This window comes from Notothenia coriiceps, unplaced genomic scaffold, assembly GCF_000735185.1.
Source record: "Notothenia coriiceps isolate Sejong01 unplaced genomic scaffold, NC01 NC01_scaffold00011632, whole genome shotgun sequence".
NCBI lineage: Eukaryota > Metazoa > Chordata > Actinopteri > Perciformes > Nototheniidae > Notothenia > Notothenia coriiceps.
The window spans coordinates 53,418-69,595 of record NW_011344333.1 but is presented as its reverse complement, the minus strand read 5'-3'; the positions used below and the strand labels follow the sequence as shown (position 1 = coordinate 69,595).

At 39.9% G+C, this 16,178-nt stretch overlaps 1 protein-coding gene across 2 annotated transcripts in view; it reads right to left on the bottom strand.

Annotated features, from left to right (window-relative positions):
• LOC104946909 (cAMP-specific 3',5'-cyclic phosphodiesterase 4D-like) overlaps positions 1-16,178 on the bottom strand; it is an 86,377-nt gene that overhangs the window by 42,935 nt on the left and 27,264 nt on the right. Inside the window, exon 1 of one of the 2 annotated variants that reach the window (XM_010772815.1) lies at positions 816-1,726. The exons of the other annotated variant lie outside the window; for it this stretch is intronic. Coding sequence (XP_010771117.1) covers positions 816-892 — 77 coding nt within the window. The 5' untranslated portion in view covers positions 893-1,726. Of the gene's footprint in view, positions 1-815; positions 1,727-16,178 lie in introns of those variants that run through there. 2 annotated transcript variants of the gene reach the window in all.

Genomic DNA, 16,178 nt, shown 5'->3' with positions numbered 1-16,178 from the left:
TAATTATAACTACAGTAAAGGTCCTGTTTACTGTTATGTTTACAATTCAGTTCCTTAGCAAATTGATGAACCCATTTCACACCAACTTGCCTTTATTATTTCAGCTACAATGCATGATTTACTGCAATGTTAAAATGCATACAGTTTTGTCTGTTAAAAAGCATAAAGTCAAAATCCAGTTGGCAATAACAACTGGGAAACCAAACCAGCTTGAACAGCTTGTGTCAGCCAAAGTGCGTCATTCAAGGTAATTAAACCCAAATTGTAAAAAGTATTTTGAACCTCATCAGACCAACACTGCAATTATAAAACCGTCTGATGACGTGAATGTTTGTAAGTCATTAACATCTCTACCATCCATCCATATGACACAACACTAGCATCAATGAAATATCTCAGAAGGTTGTGCAGGAGCAAAAAGGAAAACCAAAGTAAAACTCTCTCTGTGTGTTTTCTGGGGCAACTTTAGACAAGATCACCTGCTCTTAGATTCTGCAGACTGACGCCAGAATCTGATTAAGTTAATGTTTTTTCACATGAACCAACATTTTGTTTATAGTTTCTATAACTACTTATTATTAGGGAATTGCAGTGTATGCACGGGTTGCAACCTACGCTAGGTGTTTCCACATTTAATCATCTCACTCACTTGAACAAGTGTATGTCTTACCATTAGCTAAAATACGCCAGTTCTCCTTGTCAATTGTAGCTATTTGTAGCTAACGTAGCAGATGTACTCTGCAGCATGCATGAACAATCCCTCTCGTGAATATGAGCGCTGAAAGAGATACAGGATGCAAAGTTTATGAACATACCCCAAGCACGAGTGTCTCCGACTGTGCCCGAAAACAGTCGGCGCCCCTTTCCTCGCCAGTGCCAGGTCTTTGTTCATTGTCCCGTGAGCTCCTGGCTCATAAGAGACACTCTGGGCTGTAAAGAAAATAACCTGAACATCTGAACCGAGCCTCCTGTGGATTCTGAAACTTCACAACTCAGTCTGTTTTTTTTCTCCCATGAACAGGCGGGTGGTTCTGGATTGACTCCATGAGGTTTTGTACTGCGAACACAGGGAGGTTCCAGGTGAGAAATGAAAAGAAAACCCAGTCCGATAGAGGCCAGATCTGCATTACTCCTCAGAGCCTCTGGATTCAGGAAACATTTTGAGGAATGTTGCAGGGTTGTACCACTAAGGTCCCAGGCAAGCCTCAACAAGGCAGAAGTGTGATGTCCAATTGGTCTCTCCAGAAGGAAGAAGCAGAGAGGGAGCTGTTGTATCTGAAGACTTTCCTCGGTTGTTTCTCCTCTCCTACTGATTTGTTGTTGTTCTAAATACGCAATCTAACGCCACACGCGTGACATTCACTGGATTTCTGAAAGGGTGTTTAGTAGCATAGCTCCGAATTGTACAGAAGAGAAGTCTTAAACTTTCAAAGCAGCTCTGTTATTTCTGTCAGTCACTCACTCCGTTTGCAGGAAAGGGGAAGGGTTGAAATGATACTGCAGGATAGAGCGAGCGAGGGTTGACTTCTTCCTCCGGCAGTGAGAGTGCATATAGAGTCCCCTGAGGACAGCCCAACTCGCCCCCAGAGTCCGTGTTGAACAGGATATCCAAGATAAATGTGAAAGGGCTCAACGTTAAAGTTTCGCTGTCAAGTTAAAGGCTGATCTTGTATCCAGATTTTTAAGACAAACCATTGAGTGTTGACTCTTTCTGAGCTTTGAGACACTGAACGTGCTCCAACAGTTAGAAAGCAACACTTGTGTGTGTCCGTACTTATTAAAGGAAGATCTGACTGTACAGCGTGGCTGGCGGCTGTTTTTGTGTTTCAGAGCGGGCCTTGACATGTGAGACCAACGGGCCACCTGACCGACACCTCCTTCTGATGCCCTGCAGCCGCATTATTACAGGAGGATATTGTTAGTGTTGGATCTGGGCAAGAGACTGTGTGTGTGTGTGTGTGTGTGTGTGTGTGTGTGTGTGTGTGTGTGTGTGTGTGTGTGTGTGTGTGTGTGTGTGTGATCTAATATATCATATTCAATGCACTTGTATATAGACTCTTCTTGCTCTATTTATTTCTATTGTATTTGTATTTACTTGCACTATTTTATCTGTTTTATTTGTGCTGTCCTATATATATGTTGCAATGTTAGAGGAGCCTATGATCTAAGTTTTTCATTGCCATACAGTATCTACCCTGTAGCTAATGTGCAAAGGACAATAAAGCCTTGAAGTTGAAGAGTGTGTGTAAAATCTTTGCGTGTAATAGAAAATCAATAAAATGTTTTTAAATCGATAAAGTATCATAATATTTTATATCACAATACTAAAGTGGGTTAACAACAATAATTAGAAAATATTCAGTTTTAGAGGGACACTTGTTATGAGGCGACAGTCAAAGCAGCCACAACCACTTCCCTGAGCATTATGTGAAACTGCAAACTAAAAAGAGGATGTTTATAGAAATACGTGATTATATTCTAAATGTGGTATAACTTGTTTGTCATGTTGTCGGTGCATTAATGTGAAGTACCTCATACTAATAACAACAGACTGAGGGTAAAACTAGGATGAATAGACAAACTATGAGTGGAATATAACAGCCTAACACTACGGCAGGGCAATCATTAAATATGGATTTATATGGGATAATATCACAATGAAATAATTTATCAACCAATCATTGTGATAAACAATTACAATGTCAAAAAATTGCGAAGGCAGACAAAAATCAAACAGCACTAAATCTGATTAGGGAGTGGTCATTTCATAATTTGAAAATTGCAGTTTTGTTCTTATATCTAATACATACGTTGTGTTTAGAAAGATATTTTGCAGCACTGAAGTTACGCAGCATTCAGTTTCATCCTAAATTACTTTTAGAAAATGACAATAATTAATTGATAATTATATAATCTGATAATATGCAAACATAAATATTTAAGACGGCATAAAGATGTTTGTTGGTACTACAGGTTACCGCCTGAATGCTGATGTGAACGTTAGAAGCCTTTCCTCTGTGAGCCTCATATATTGCTCTTTACTTGCCAGGGAGATTGCCAGTCTTAAAATAATGAGTTGATTTTAATCTTTGACACACCTGGTGAAATTTGGTTTGGCTCAACTTTAATTGCTTTACTCTAAAAACTGGCAGTGAGTTTTATTAGCAGGGGAACCTTTCTCATCAGAGTTTAATAAGAAATGTGTTGGTTGAGCGTGCTCGAGCAATAACTGGATGAATGAGGAATAATGAGCTGAAGCAAAGGTGTGTATGTCTGAGGTACGCTGTATGCACTTAACCAGTACTACATCATACTTGCATAACAATATACCTCTGGGTTTTCAAAGGTTTACTAAGAATTATGTATATCAAACTTACAATGAGAAGATGTATCCTTACTACAGTATATACAGTATTTATCCACAGTAAAATAAACAAAGTAGTTATTAAAAGGATCTCCTCAGCCTCATGGAGAAAGCATTTTTGACATATGGGAAATAATGTTATTTATCAGTATTAAGGACATCTTCAGATGAAACAGTTGCCTGTAAGTGCAACAATTACATGCAGAGATTACTTAGCTCATGCTGGTTTTACAAAAAGGAAGAGCTGTTAAGCTGGATAAATCATTTTCTACATTATCTCAATCAAACAGTTGCTGACAAACAACACTTTACACTTGTGACTTGTATTTTCCTCACCCTAACATTATTTTTACAATGTGCTTCGGGCAAGACTGAAAACGGAGGGTTTTAGGCAGCAGGGGGATTTCCTTCCATGCAGCTTAATCTCATTTTTTTTAACTGACCTATGGGTCATGGTTGTGTTCATGGAAAATCAATTTCATACGTCACTAGCCGCCAACACAGCTCTTCTCGCACAGTCATTTCTATTTTAAAAATCTGAAAATGACATGTTGAAATCTAAACTTTAAGTTCTGTTTGGTTCAGAAATGACTTTAATCTCTCACGATACAGTTCTAGAGAGAACATGTAAACATTTAAGAAATGAATTACAAATCCAAGCAATGTTGTTACTAAATTGAATTTGCTAGGTCTGTTCTGACGTAAAAGAGCCACATGCTGCTGTGTGTCTCGGGCAAAACCTCAGGTCAGAGCCAAGCACACCGGCTATAGGATCTTTTCTCCCTGCTTTTAGACTGATGCCAGGTCTGCTGAACGCAGTGCTGAACACCTGAGGCAGGAACAAGAACTGCTCTTTCATTTCGAGAACAATGAGGGCCTTTGAGACAACACAGTTCCCGACGTCAACAAAATCATGATTTCCCAGAGTTACCTTCTCATCAGACAATGGGCCTTTTTTTTCTCCCCAGCAAACCCATGACAAACATTTGATGACGTGAAAAAGCAGCTTCAGTACTGAAACATGCCCTTTACCTTTCACTTTCTAAATGAATGAGTTTATTCAAGTTCAGACTCTGAATTAACCTCTGAATGGTAACTTCAGAATCACTTTGTCTTATCTATCAATCGTAGGGAAAAAATTTATAAGATTCTTAATCGATCCACCTTTAATTCACTTAAAAAAATATATTTTTTAATTCAATAAAGAACCTAAATATCACAACTAATGGACAGTAATCCTAAACAAGCCTTATTGTGTTATTATGTATAGAATGTATTTCTTAAATGTAGCAAGTTTAAAATAGAAATACAGCGTAAACATTTGATTGACCTAACAAGGAGGTTTTTATTTTTTGTATAAAATGAACTTATTCTTGGCGTCAGTGATTACTAATACTTAAAACATTTTAGAAAACATTGTTTGTTTTTGCAACCTTTCAAAAGAGTTGGGGGCATAGGGTGAAATATGTTATCTTTCATTCTTAACATATCCAAACATAGCAAATAGTTGATTTCACTTAAAAAAAACAGAATATCAGCAAATATTATGCAATTATTGTATTAAGCAGACATATCTCTGCTTTCAATTCATGATTTACCACAGCCCAGCAGAAAGAAATCGATCCTGAAATTAGCATCCTTGTGTATTGAATTCGGGATTTATTTTAAGCTGTATCGGTTGATTCATAGTCATATCATCTACTGTACACCAGTGGTTCTCAACTGGTCAGGCCCCGGGACCCAGTTTTTCTTTTGTCAATAAATCGCGACCCGAAATTTTTAACCACTCAAGTCTATTCAACAAAAAATCGTGCTGTAATATATACGCTTTTCAGCATACAATATTACGGTAATAAAAGTGAAGTAAAGTTCATATATCCCTAATATCCCTTCACATAACTAAAGTATGCTTTTAAAAAAGGTTTAATGAGATGATGGAATCAAAGCTGAACTATATAATAAAGCACACTGAAAACCCAACCCCAGAAGGGGGGTCTGTTGAAATACTAACATATAAACTACGCATTCACACTCTGAGAAGAAAATAAATAAATCTATTACAACCCGACATATTAATAATATTTGATGCCATTGTTTGTTTTTCACTTTGTTCTGACAGCTGAACTTGCTGCTCCTCACAGAGAGAAGAGCAAAGAGGAGATAGTCTGTGTGACTTACTTTAAATTGTGGGTAAGGGTAGATACTAGATAGCCCCCATTGTTCTGTGACCGTCATCAAACCGGGGGTCATATTTCATTATGTGTTCATTTTTATCTGAAGTTGTACCCATGGATGTATAAAGAGTAGTTCTAGCGCAGAGTTATTTTCCGTGGGGACTTCCGGCAACAATCTTGATTCTGATTGGCCAGAAGACTCGAAAAAACATCAGCAAAGATGTTTTATTGAGAATATGATCACTACGTGACAGAAGTTTTCAAAACCCTTTATGGTCTCCGGTACTTCCAGTCCAACGCCTACTGCATGCACAGCGTTAGAAAATCGGGCATTCAAAATAAAAGTTTGACTTTCAAAAAAAAAAAAAAAAAGAATTATTGAAAAAAAACACCCACTTTTGGGTCGCAACTCACCACTTGAGGCACACTACAGTATGTACCACAACTTCTGTAGTACATTCTGATCATGTAATATCCACACCAAAGGCTTCTCATCATTAATACTACCTGGGTGTGTGTGCCAAGGAGAAGCGCCGCTGCAGGGCGATGCTGCGGTTCACGAGGAGCTTCCTGAACAGCAGAGGAGAGTGCCGGGGGGAGTTTCGAGGGGAGTTGCAGGGGGACAACCTCGGGGATCCACAGGGCGATCTGGACGTTGACTGCGGTTTCAGCCTGATGGGCTGAGAGCTGCTGAGAGGAAAGGATCCAGCTTCCCCAGGGCTTTTTGAGAGCGTCTCACTCATGCTGCTGTTTAAGAGTTCAACACAAACACTGGTCTCCTACCCTCGCAGTCCTGACAGGTTGTTTGTCCATCTCAAAGCAGCAGCATTTTTCAAGGGAATTAAATATCTCTCAAGTACGCCTTGTAATGAGGCCCTGCATACTCAGAGACACTTGTTGGTGTCTCTAAATTCTCCAGATCAACTTTTACTTTTACAGCTTAAGATTCTTCATAACCCTTCTCAACGGAGCTATTTGCAAGCTCTGTAGATGGACACGAGTGCAGGAGTGAGCCCTCCCCTCAGCACTAAGCTCTGTTTACACAGCACAGAGACCTGCCTAAATATGGCCAGGCCTGAATTATAGCACCGTTAGCTCGTAACACGGGTGAACTAGCTGTGTCCAGCTCTCCCTTCATGCAGGAGTAAACTGGCAACCACCAACAGCATCAGTGTACATCTGTGTTCTTCCTCGCTCATTGGTGCGCAAACATTAGGCAGTGATTATAGCGCTGCCTCTGTGGACACATGCCAGAGCTGTGCTGCGTTGAGAGGCCGAATACTGGGGGTTTGCCACGATGCTGGCCAGGGGGGCTCGTCTGTGTTTAAAATAGGAGCCCGCTTGAGATAAAAGATAACGGGAACCCCAGACATGTCACTTACATTTTTAGTCATGTCTTAATTGAATACTGCGTTCCCAACAGGGCTCAGACAGAGTTTCATCTTTGACCCACAGACTGCCAGTGACCCTCCTCCTTTACCTAAAACAAAACCTTGTAGATTCAGCCAAAATACACAATCTTAAGTCCTAAATCTGCTTGTACCTAAACAATTCTCTTTATGCTGTAAACACAAGCTGCTTCTACCTGACACTCATAACAGATAGGGACAATGATAGTCTACACTCCACCTAAAAGGTCACTTTCAATACATTCCCCTTATTTTCTCTATCATTTCTCAAAAACACAGGGTTAAACTCAGTCAGGGATTCAGAGATCACAGAGATGGCATGTGCTTGGCAGGTGGGTGAAAGGTTTATGTGCACCAATTCTTATCACTGAGAGGCTTCAAATAGCAGCAGTCAAAAGCAAATATGAGCCTTATTCTGGAGAAGTTTGACTTTAATTATGATCTGGGAACAGAGCTGATTAAATCAACTTTATTTAACTCCCACAACAGAAATACACTGGATTTTTTATTTATTTATTTGCTTCCGCCATTATTCAAAGAGTTTAAACTTCTTCACACAAGATACTTTTCTTTTTAGCCTTCTTTGTTATAGATTTGTATTGCTGTACTGATTCTGCCTTGCAATTATCAGATATAATCTGTCAGTGAAACAGAGAGACTACAATGTCTCTATGCTGTCGTTTCATGATGAATTGGTGTGGGTTTCTGGGGGAAGTGCCCTTTCCTTTTGTCAGTTCAATCACATCAACATGAGAAGTGTTTCAAACAGCAAGTGTTAAACCTCTTGTTAACTACTTATAGGTGAAATCAGTGTTATTATTAGCGATGTGCAGTGGGGGGTCGAGTAATGTGATCAAAGCTTAAAACCTACAATTACTGCCTTTTAGTCGTGTCTGTGAAGTCTCTAAAGAGCCAAGCAGTCCAACATGTATAATTCATGATGTCATTAGGTCTCTTTGACATTCTGCATCCATGCTAATGAAGCATTAAAGTAGTGAGATATACTGTAAGGGCCCTTGAGCCTGAGGGGCCGATTGCCAAAGTACAGTTTTAATTCAGGAGGGGTCTTCAGGGGTCACTGCAACGAGCTCACGAACAAAAACACAGCTGTCGTATGAAGGGCTGCCAAATGTGACCAGCAGATGGTGCCCACGCACAAACATGTAGGAAACACACACTGAGGCAGACACACACTATTAAGAACCACTCAACGGGAACTCAGGATAACAAAATGTCAAATTCTCCTATGGGGTTGCACTTCAGAAATTCAACTAGAGCATCAGTGAAATCCACCCTACTGCAACCAGGCACCAAAAGGCCTAGGTGCTTTTTATCCTCTAACCCTGGAAACTATCCCTATGGACCGCTAACAGTCCACGACACTGAACAAGGAGTTGGCTGAGTGGGGGAGAATAAATAAAAACATAAAAAGCTGCAGACTGTGTGGGAAGAGTAAATCAAACATTATGAGTCAATGGGGAGGAAAGACGAGGTGCTGGATCCCGTTCCTTTTCTTTAAGTGATAAAAGCCGGGATATGTGGAACTATTCATCCGACTGAGTCACATAGCCTTCTTCCTCCCACCACTAATGCCAGATCAAACAGACACGAGCAGAGAAGCAGGTTGAGAAGACACACACACACATACACTAACACCCTTACTCACACATATACCGGAAAAACATGCTGATTTATTCATTAAAGCTACAGCATCATATACAGTACTTCATGTGTAACCAAGGACTTTTAATAAAAAGTTATGGAAAAAACTTTATAAGTCCAAATAATGTATTATTATTTATATAATTCATCTGTATATATCTATCTTCTGAGCCCCTAAGCTTCTCTCTCAAGGGCATACAGTGTTTTTAATAAAAGGATTTGTGTGTGTGTGTGTTGTGTGTGTGTGTATTTGTGTGGTTTCAACAGAAAGCCTCCATAATGATAACCCTTTCAGTCTTGTTGATAGGTACGCGTGCTTCGTCTCTGACAAAATTTGAATCTGAACACTCAATCAATAACCATCGACCAGAGTAGGCATTCTATTGATTCCCTGATATTAAGAGGAGCCGGACTCGTTTCAGATGTGTGTGTGTGTGTGTGTGTGTGCGTGCGTGCGTGCGTGCGTGCGTGCGTGCGTGCGTGCGTGCGTGCGTGTGTGTGTGTATTTGTGTCACGACAGCAAACAGACTGAGATGAGGATAAAAAGGACAGCCCTCATCAAACCACAAGACACTCATTTCTTGTCACGGTAAGTAACATCTTTACGGCCGTCACTTTCGCTGTCATTGTTGTTTTCTTAATCTACTTACTTTCTGTTAAATCAAAAGATATTTGGGTGTTAAATCATTTTTAGATACATTTTCATTAAACATTAATATACTTCTTATTTTTTTAATCATATATCAAACACAAGTTTATTATTGGGGACGATACCCACTTAAAAGACCTCCTGTTAGATCCACAGGAGGAGAAAGGGGATTTGTAGCTTATTTGGATGACAAATGAAAAATAAAGATAAAAGGACATAAGAAAAAAGATGTTTCAGAATATTAAACTGTATCCGGCATAAAAAAAGAGATGGAGAATTTACCATGGCCTACCTTTTTTCAAAAATAATAGCATAATTTCAGCTGAAAATGATCTAAATACATGATGACGTATCACTACAGGGTAGATCCCTTTACATTGATTCTGTACTCATAGTGCCTCTCTGACTGGGTGCAGTACTGAGAGTCTGCAGCCCTACGCCTGATTATAGTTCATCATGCTGACTGACAAACTGACCCTCTGTAGGAAGAACCTTGTAACTTGTACAGAAGAATAATAATAACTGGATTTCGGCATACTGCGGTTGCTTACAACAAGAAATGGATTTTCAGCGCAGCCTTTTCCCCCTTTGATCTGCAGTATCGTCTTTCCTTCATGACTTTCATAAAGCCCCTCTCACACTGTCCCGAAATTGACACCAGATGGACACACGACGAAGGAAATGTTCAAATTCGGCTCTGATCGTAACAACATTGGGCCATTCGTGAGGGCATCTTAAGCCATCGTATGACCGCCGGTGGAGTTTCTCAGGCAAAGCAGCAACTTCGGGAGCGGTGGCAAAATCTTTGGCATGCCAAAAAATTGCCGAAGGATCTTGCGTAGGTTCATTTTCGTGTTGAATTTGTGTGTCCATTTTGCCCTTCGTAAGGGACTCGTGAGGGCATCTTGTCAAATCATGTCATCTTCGTCTTTACTTCGTGTGATCATCGCTACCATCGGGCATTTTTCGCCTCACGAAGACAATACGAAGGAAACAAGAAGCTGCCCGATTGTCTTAGGAAGGCAACATGACTACGTGAAGCCCTCGCAATGCCGTCGTGTAGCCATGGTATTATAGTACGATGACATCGAGATTGCATTTATTGCACAAACAAAACCTTGTGAACATATTATGTAAATAACCCAATTTGTGTTCTGTGAAACTGAAAAGGATATTACATTGTTTTTGTTACTTTCGTTGCAGTTGTCATAATTCCATTGTTGAGGTCTACTAGAATAGATTTATATTGTGCAATGTTCAAACTCACATTGGTTTCTCATACAGCATCTCTGGATAGTATGTGTATTCACTCTCTGTCCTAAACGGCTTTTTGCAGCTCCTGCCCCCCCCTTCCCTATGAGCCCACTGTGCTCTGATTGGTCAGCTCGCCGGCTCTGTTCTGATGAGTCCACCACCGTTACAGCGGAACATCAGTGATTATGTGTTACAATGGCGTTAGCAACCAGAAAATGACACCAGTAAGGACAAACAGATGAGAATGCTGCGTGGGGTCTGGGTGCCGTGTTGGCGGGACGTTGCGGGGCTCGCTGCTGTGAGGAGTGGACAGTGTGAGCTGGCTTACTGGTGTAGTTTCCTGGTTGCTGCGGTAGATCTGCGAGACAGCGAGACACAGCTAAACCCAGCCTGAACCCAGCCCGAGCACACACACACACCTGCAGCCTGGCTGTGAGTCTCCGTGTGTGCTTGGAACGAGCCCAGGCCGAGCCCCGCCGACTCAGGCTGAGTTCAGGTTGAGTTCAGGCTGAGAAATCCGTGGAGCTGCAGCTGAGAAAAGATTGAGTGTGTGTGTGTGAGGAAGTCCGCGGATTGGTCCATTTGGACCAATCCGCTGCGATACGCATCTGTGACCGGATTCAAAGAGGGAGAAGAGCCAGGAACATAAAGAGACTCATTCTGGACGACTTCCTTCCGTCCATTTGGACCAATCCACGGAGACGCTACCTCACAATACCCAATACGTCACTGTACTTACTACACTATAAGAAGAAAACAATGGAAAAAGAAAAATCTCCAACGAGGCGGTCTGGGGCAGCATAGACAGATATTTTCTGTGTCAGAGTTTTACTCGCTACAGGGTGTACTTTGAGGCGCTCACGGACCACCAGTGGCCCGCGGACCACACTTTGAGAAGCACTGACCTAGGTGGACAACAATTATACTATTACAGTCATGATCTATCTACTGTAATCCAATCAGATTAAATCAAAAATATAAAAATGAATAAATGCATTTCCAACCCTGTAAGGGCAAACAGACCCAAGCCCATTTGTTCCTAAATAAAACAGGTCACAACTATATCAATTATTTCTTTGCAGGCTACATTTTTTTTTTAAAGACACTGGTGTAAATAGACTACTTAAAGCCACCCACTTCGTACACAAGGGAGTATTGACAGCAGCAGAACAGTGTTGGTGTGATTAACGAAAAAAGTAATGAAGTCTCAAGGTTCATCGTGAAAAAGAAACATTGCAAGTGCAACAGAGGCGCTCATTGATATTCAACAATGGTGCTCTTGGCAAAGAGGAATAAGGGATGTCAGGCTTTGGCTACAACATTGTGTGTGTAGGATCAATTCATTGTCGTTTTTTGTTCCTTATGAGGTTTGTTTACTGTAAGAAACAAATACATCATACTTGAATTAGCACCTGATTGTTCTTTCAGAAAAGAGATTAATTGTCCCTTGTGCTGTGTAATCAAGGCACTTCTCCCATGATGGGCATTTAAGATTAATCTGCTGATAAATTACACAAGGGTGCCTGTTAAATGGCTCAATTGTAATAAAAGGTGAAGGGGAGAAACAGATACGATTTGGTTACAGAGTGAAGAGAGATGCACAAAGCGGCGATAAGCGTGACCAGATGGATTCACAGGGAGAAGAGCCAGGAACATGAAGAGACTCATTCTGGACGACTTCCTCTGGAAAAGGCTGCGAGCTGGGATCCAATCCAGCATCCTATGTTGTGGAGACTCTCACCACACTTCCTGCACATTCCCGCTGATCCAATGACCACAGATCACACCCCCCCACTGATATCTGTCCTCGTCCATGTTCAAATGCGACATGTTTTCTCAAAACGCTGGCTGTGTAGCACCAGATACGCCTTTTTTTGATTTGGAAAAAACACGACTAGAAAAAAGACATACTCTTAATAATAAACACAAAAAATGTTTCTTGCCTTTTTACCTTTTCTAAAATCCTTGGACCTTAGTCATATTATTTTCAGATGATTGTGTTTGTTGTACATGCATATTGTGCATGGTGTCCTATCATCCAAAATGCACTTTTTGATGTATTTTATACATAAATATGTGTCCCCGGTGTGCCAGGGAACTCAGAGTGTTAGAAAATAAAACCCTCTCTCTTTTCCTCCGTACCCACATCTCTAAAAAAAGGGGGTACAACGGAGCTGATTCCACTGATAGCCATTGTTGAAAATGACTCATTCATCATAATTTGTGACCCTTCAGTGTTGCCAGGCAATTATGATGCTTGAGATACTTGAGAAATAAAATAAAATAAAAAACACAACACTCAATATGTTTTTCAGTAAGTACAGCAGTGATCTTAGAAAATCTTTTTTTCCCACCGCATAATATTTACTAGTGTAGTCTGAGAAAGTCTCAGGAAAAATAAACACGTTGACATTATGCTGCAGCTCAACTAAGATACTACTGTGTCATAAAAGTAGCCTGGCAATACTTGTGAGAATTAAAAGCAACTTGATCCAAAGAGACCAAATCATCTGTGCAACAAACTGAATGTGCAACTAATAATAAAATATAACATCACATTCCACTTTAAGAAATGCTTATACAGTAAACGGTAACTAGTCGAGGATCCAAAGATCTCAACAGGAAGTTATATTTTCATAAAATAAAATAAATAAATTTGTTAGAAATGAATAAGATCTCAAAAGTTTAATGTACAGGCGACTCAATTAATTGGTTTTAAAATTCAGAAACAAAACACACAACTCAACAAAATATGACAGAAATGTAGTCAGGGTTGATGTGGATAGGATACACATTAGGCCTTTAAGCGATAGAACTGTGTCTTGCACTTCTGCTGGTTAATCTGAGTTTTACTTCTGGGTAATGCTCTGATGATAAATGCCTGGGCTACATTCAAATAGGAGACACTAGACCATAACATCCCTCATCACACAGCAGCAGATCCAACTGTCTGCCAGGGTACACTGCATCTCCTAGGCAACGGGGGCTCCTCAATGGCAAACAGTAAGTTGTTATTCAAACAGGACGTCTGCTGAGTGATCCTTAATGTACCTTGAGCTGCAGCCACAGCTAACCACTGCAGATCCAAAGACCCAGGGAAAAACTAAATTTGGACAGGATCGTAAAGGATGAAGGGCAAACTTGATCAATAGATAATGTTAAATGAGGATATTCTTAGTTATCATTATCAAGCCTTTGATTATATTTAATTATTACAAGGTGTTTAAATCATAAGAAGACCCAATAGGATTCCTTGATGAACGCCCTTGTATAGGATTTGTAGTAAACAAAAGTAGTGAGATAAAATGTGAAGATGAACCATTTATTTTGTATTCCAAATGGCTGAATCTGCACAATATCTCAATCCTTTGCTCCAGCAAACCGGCTCCGGGTTGGCTACAAAACACTTCACATGGTGAAGGTGGTGGCCAAAGGGGAGCTGTAACAATCACATGCAGAGCCTCCTTGGACCCAAACAACATCATGTTTTGTTGTTGTGACATTATTCATATTCAATAAAACGAATGTGTTTATGTTTAAGATTAAAAAGTTAACCTGGGCACAGACTAGTTTATGAGAGCACACAGTTATTCTGAGATCTTGTCCTTAATCAGTAAAAGGTAAAACAAAGAAGAATTGATTGAACCCCAGCAAACCCTGCACAGCAGCACAGCAAACACAGCCGAGGGGCAACACTCTATACTCAGCAAGGAAGACAGTACAATGACAAGGAGGAGATTTTGCATAAAAAGAAAAAGGGCAAAAGAAAGTTGTTTCATAATTTGGAATTGCGGGGATTTGGTTTTGGATTTTAGGATCAAAGGTTTGTTTTGTTTTTGTTGAATGTCCAGTGTGTGCTTTGTTGTGTTTTATTTTTCTTCTAACATTTTGGGAATAAGAGTATCAATAATTAATCAATAATAAATCAAGAAATAAAATTAAAAAAATATATATAACTATTAAAGGAGCAGAGAGCTAGCATACAAGGGATTTTAACCTGACAAACCATATTTAGTGCAACTTGTTCTTGGAGTTAAAATTGTAAATCATGAACAGGTCAATTTGTTTTCTTACCAACAGACTCCGGATCCCCCTTGAGGTTTATCAAATGAACTACTAAATACAAATATAGAACACCATGTTGTCCTGCCTCTACTAGGAAATGCTACAATCTACTTCTGCCCCTGTTAATAGGACTGTGATGTTTGTCAGCATGACTTGTTAAAGAAGTGTTTTAATTATCAAGTCTACATCTGAATAATATTGCAAGAAAAGAAGAAATGACACCCATCTTAACACCCCCTGTCATAATGCTCTGTCTGCCTCTCAGCAGTTCTGCTCTTCAAAGAGTGTAAATGATGTGTTTCTTGTGGGGAAGTAATAATACTTGTATATCTGATATTCTGTTGCCTTGGTAAGAAAATTGGTTGGTGTCTTTCCTCGTATCTATGTCTTACCTAACCTCTCTCATTTTAAACATCACATCCACATTTATGCTCTCCTGTTTTTGAATTCAAGGCAAGATATCCTCTCTGAATTCTTGATATGATATGAAAGTGTATTCCCACTATGAGCAGCTCGGAGGCCTCAGGCAGCTCCACTCAGCTGACCAGCAGCTCCACACACACACATCACCTGGGGAGAAACAGAGGCATGGCTCCAAAATAACAAGCAAGACCTGCACCGAAAACCTCTCGATCGATACATTTCACAACCCTTTGATTTATTCCTCCCTCCCGCATTGCAAAGGGATTCAGTGGGAGATTTAAAATTGTTGAGGGCTTTTCTGAGATGTTGTGCATTTGCTTAGATAAAGGATTTCACTATAAAAGTGAAACTGACTGCTCCGGTTCAACTGTCACAAGGACCGATACAGGAAAACATCCCTGCTTACTGCAATAACTCTGTATAACAAATCACCTCTGGCTGGAGGAGAGCTCTCTGCTTCATAGCTTATCTTTAGATAACTGGACACACTGTATATTTACATTTATATTTCATTTAATATTCCATTCCCTACACTCGTAATGTAAATAATATCCTGCTTTATATTGTGTCTAAAGCCCTTCAATAGTGTTTTATTGTCAGAGTTTATAGATGTTTTATCTTCACGGTCTACTGTATATTTTCTATGCTATTTTAATGCTGCTTTAATTCTATTTTGAGATGCTTAAATTCTAGTATTGATTATTTCTAATCTTCAATTACTAGTAATGTGCAATGCCTTGTTTTGTATACTGCTGCAACGCAAACATTCCCCAATTTGGGATAAATAAAGTACCTCTTATCTTATCTTAACTGAGTTGTGTTGTTGACTATTGTCCAATTCTATCCTCTTTTACTTTTTTTTTAAAATGGCTTTTCTATGTACTATTAACAGATATTCTATAACAGATAGGTTTGAGCAAGCTCTCTGATTGGTCAATAGGCGTGTTTGATTCCACGATCAAACAACGATCAAATAGAACGTGCCTAATCACAAAGTATCCAGTGGCCTACACACACTACTAGCCTACCGAAACTACTTCCATGAGCCTACATCTTGTGGTTTCCATAGCAACGTTTAGCGACACACAGCCGTTACACTGTTATACATTGTCTCTCGTTGGAAATCGGTAGCTACAAAATGTCAGATTTTAAAGTTCATTTTGATTTGTTGGGGGGCC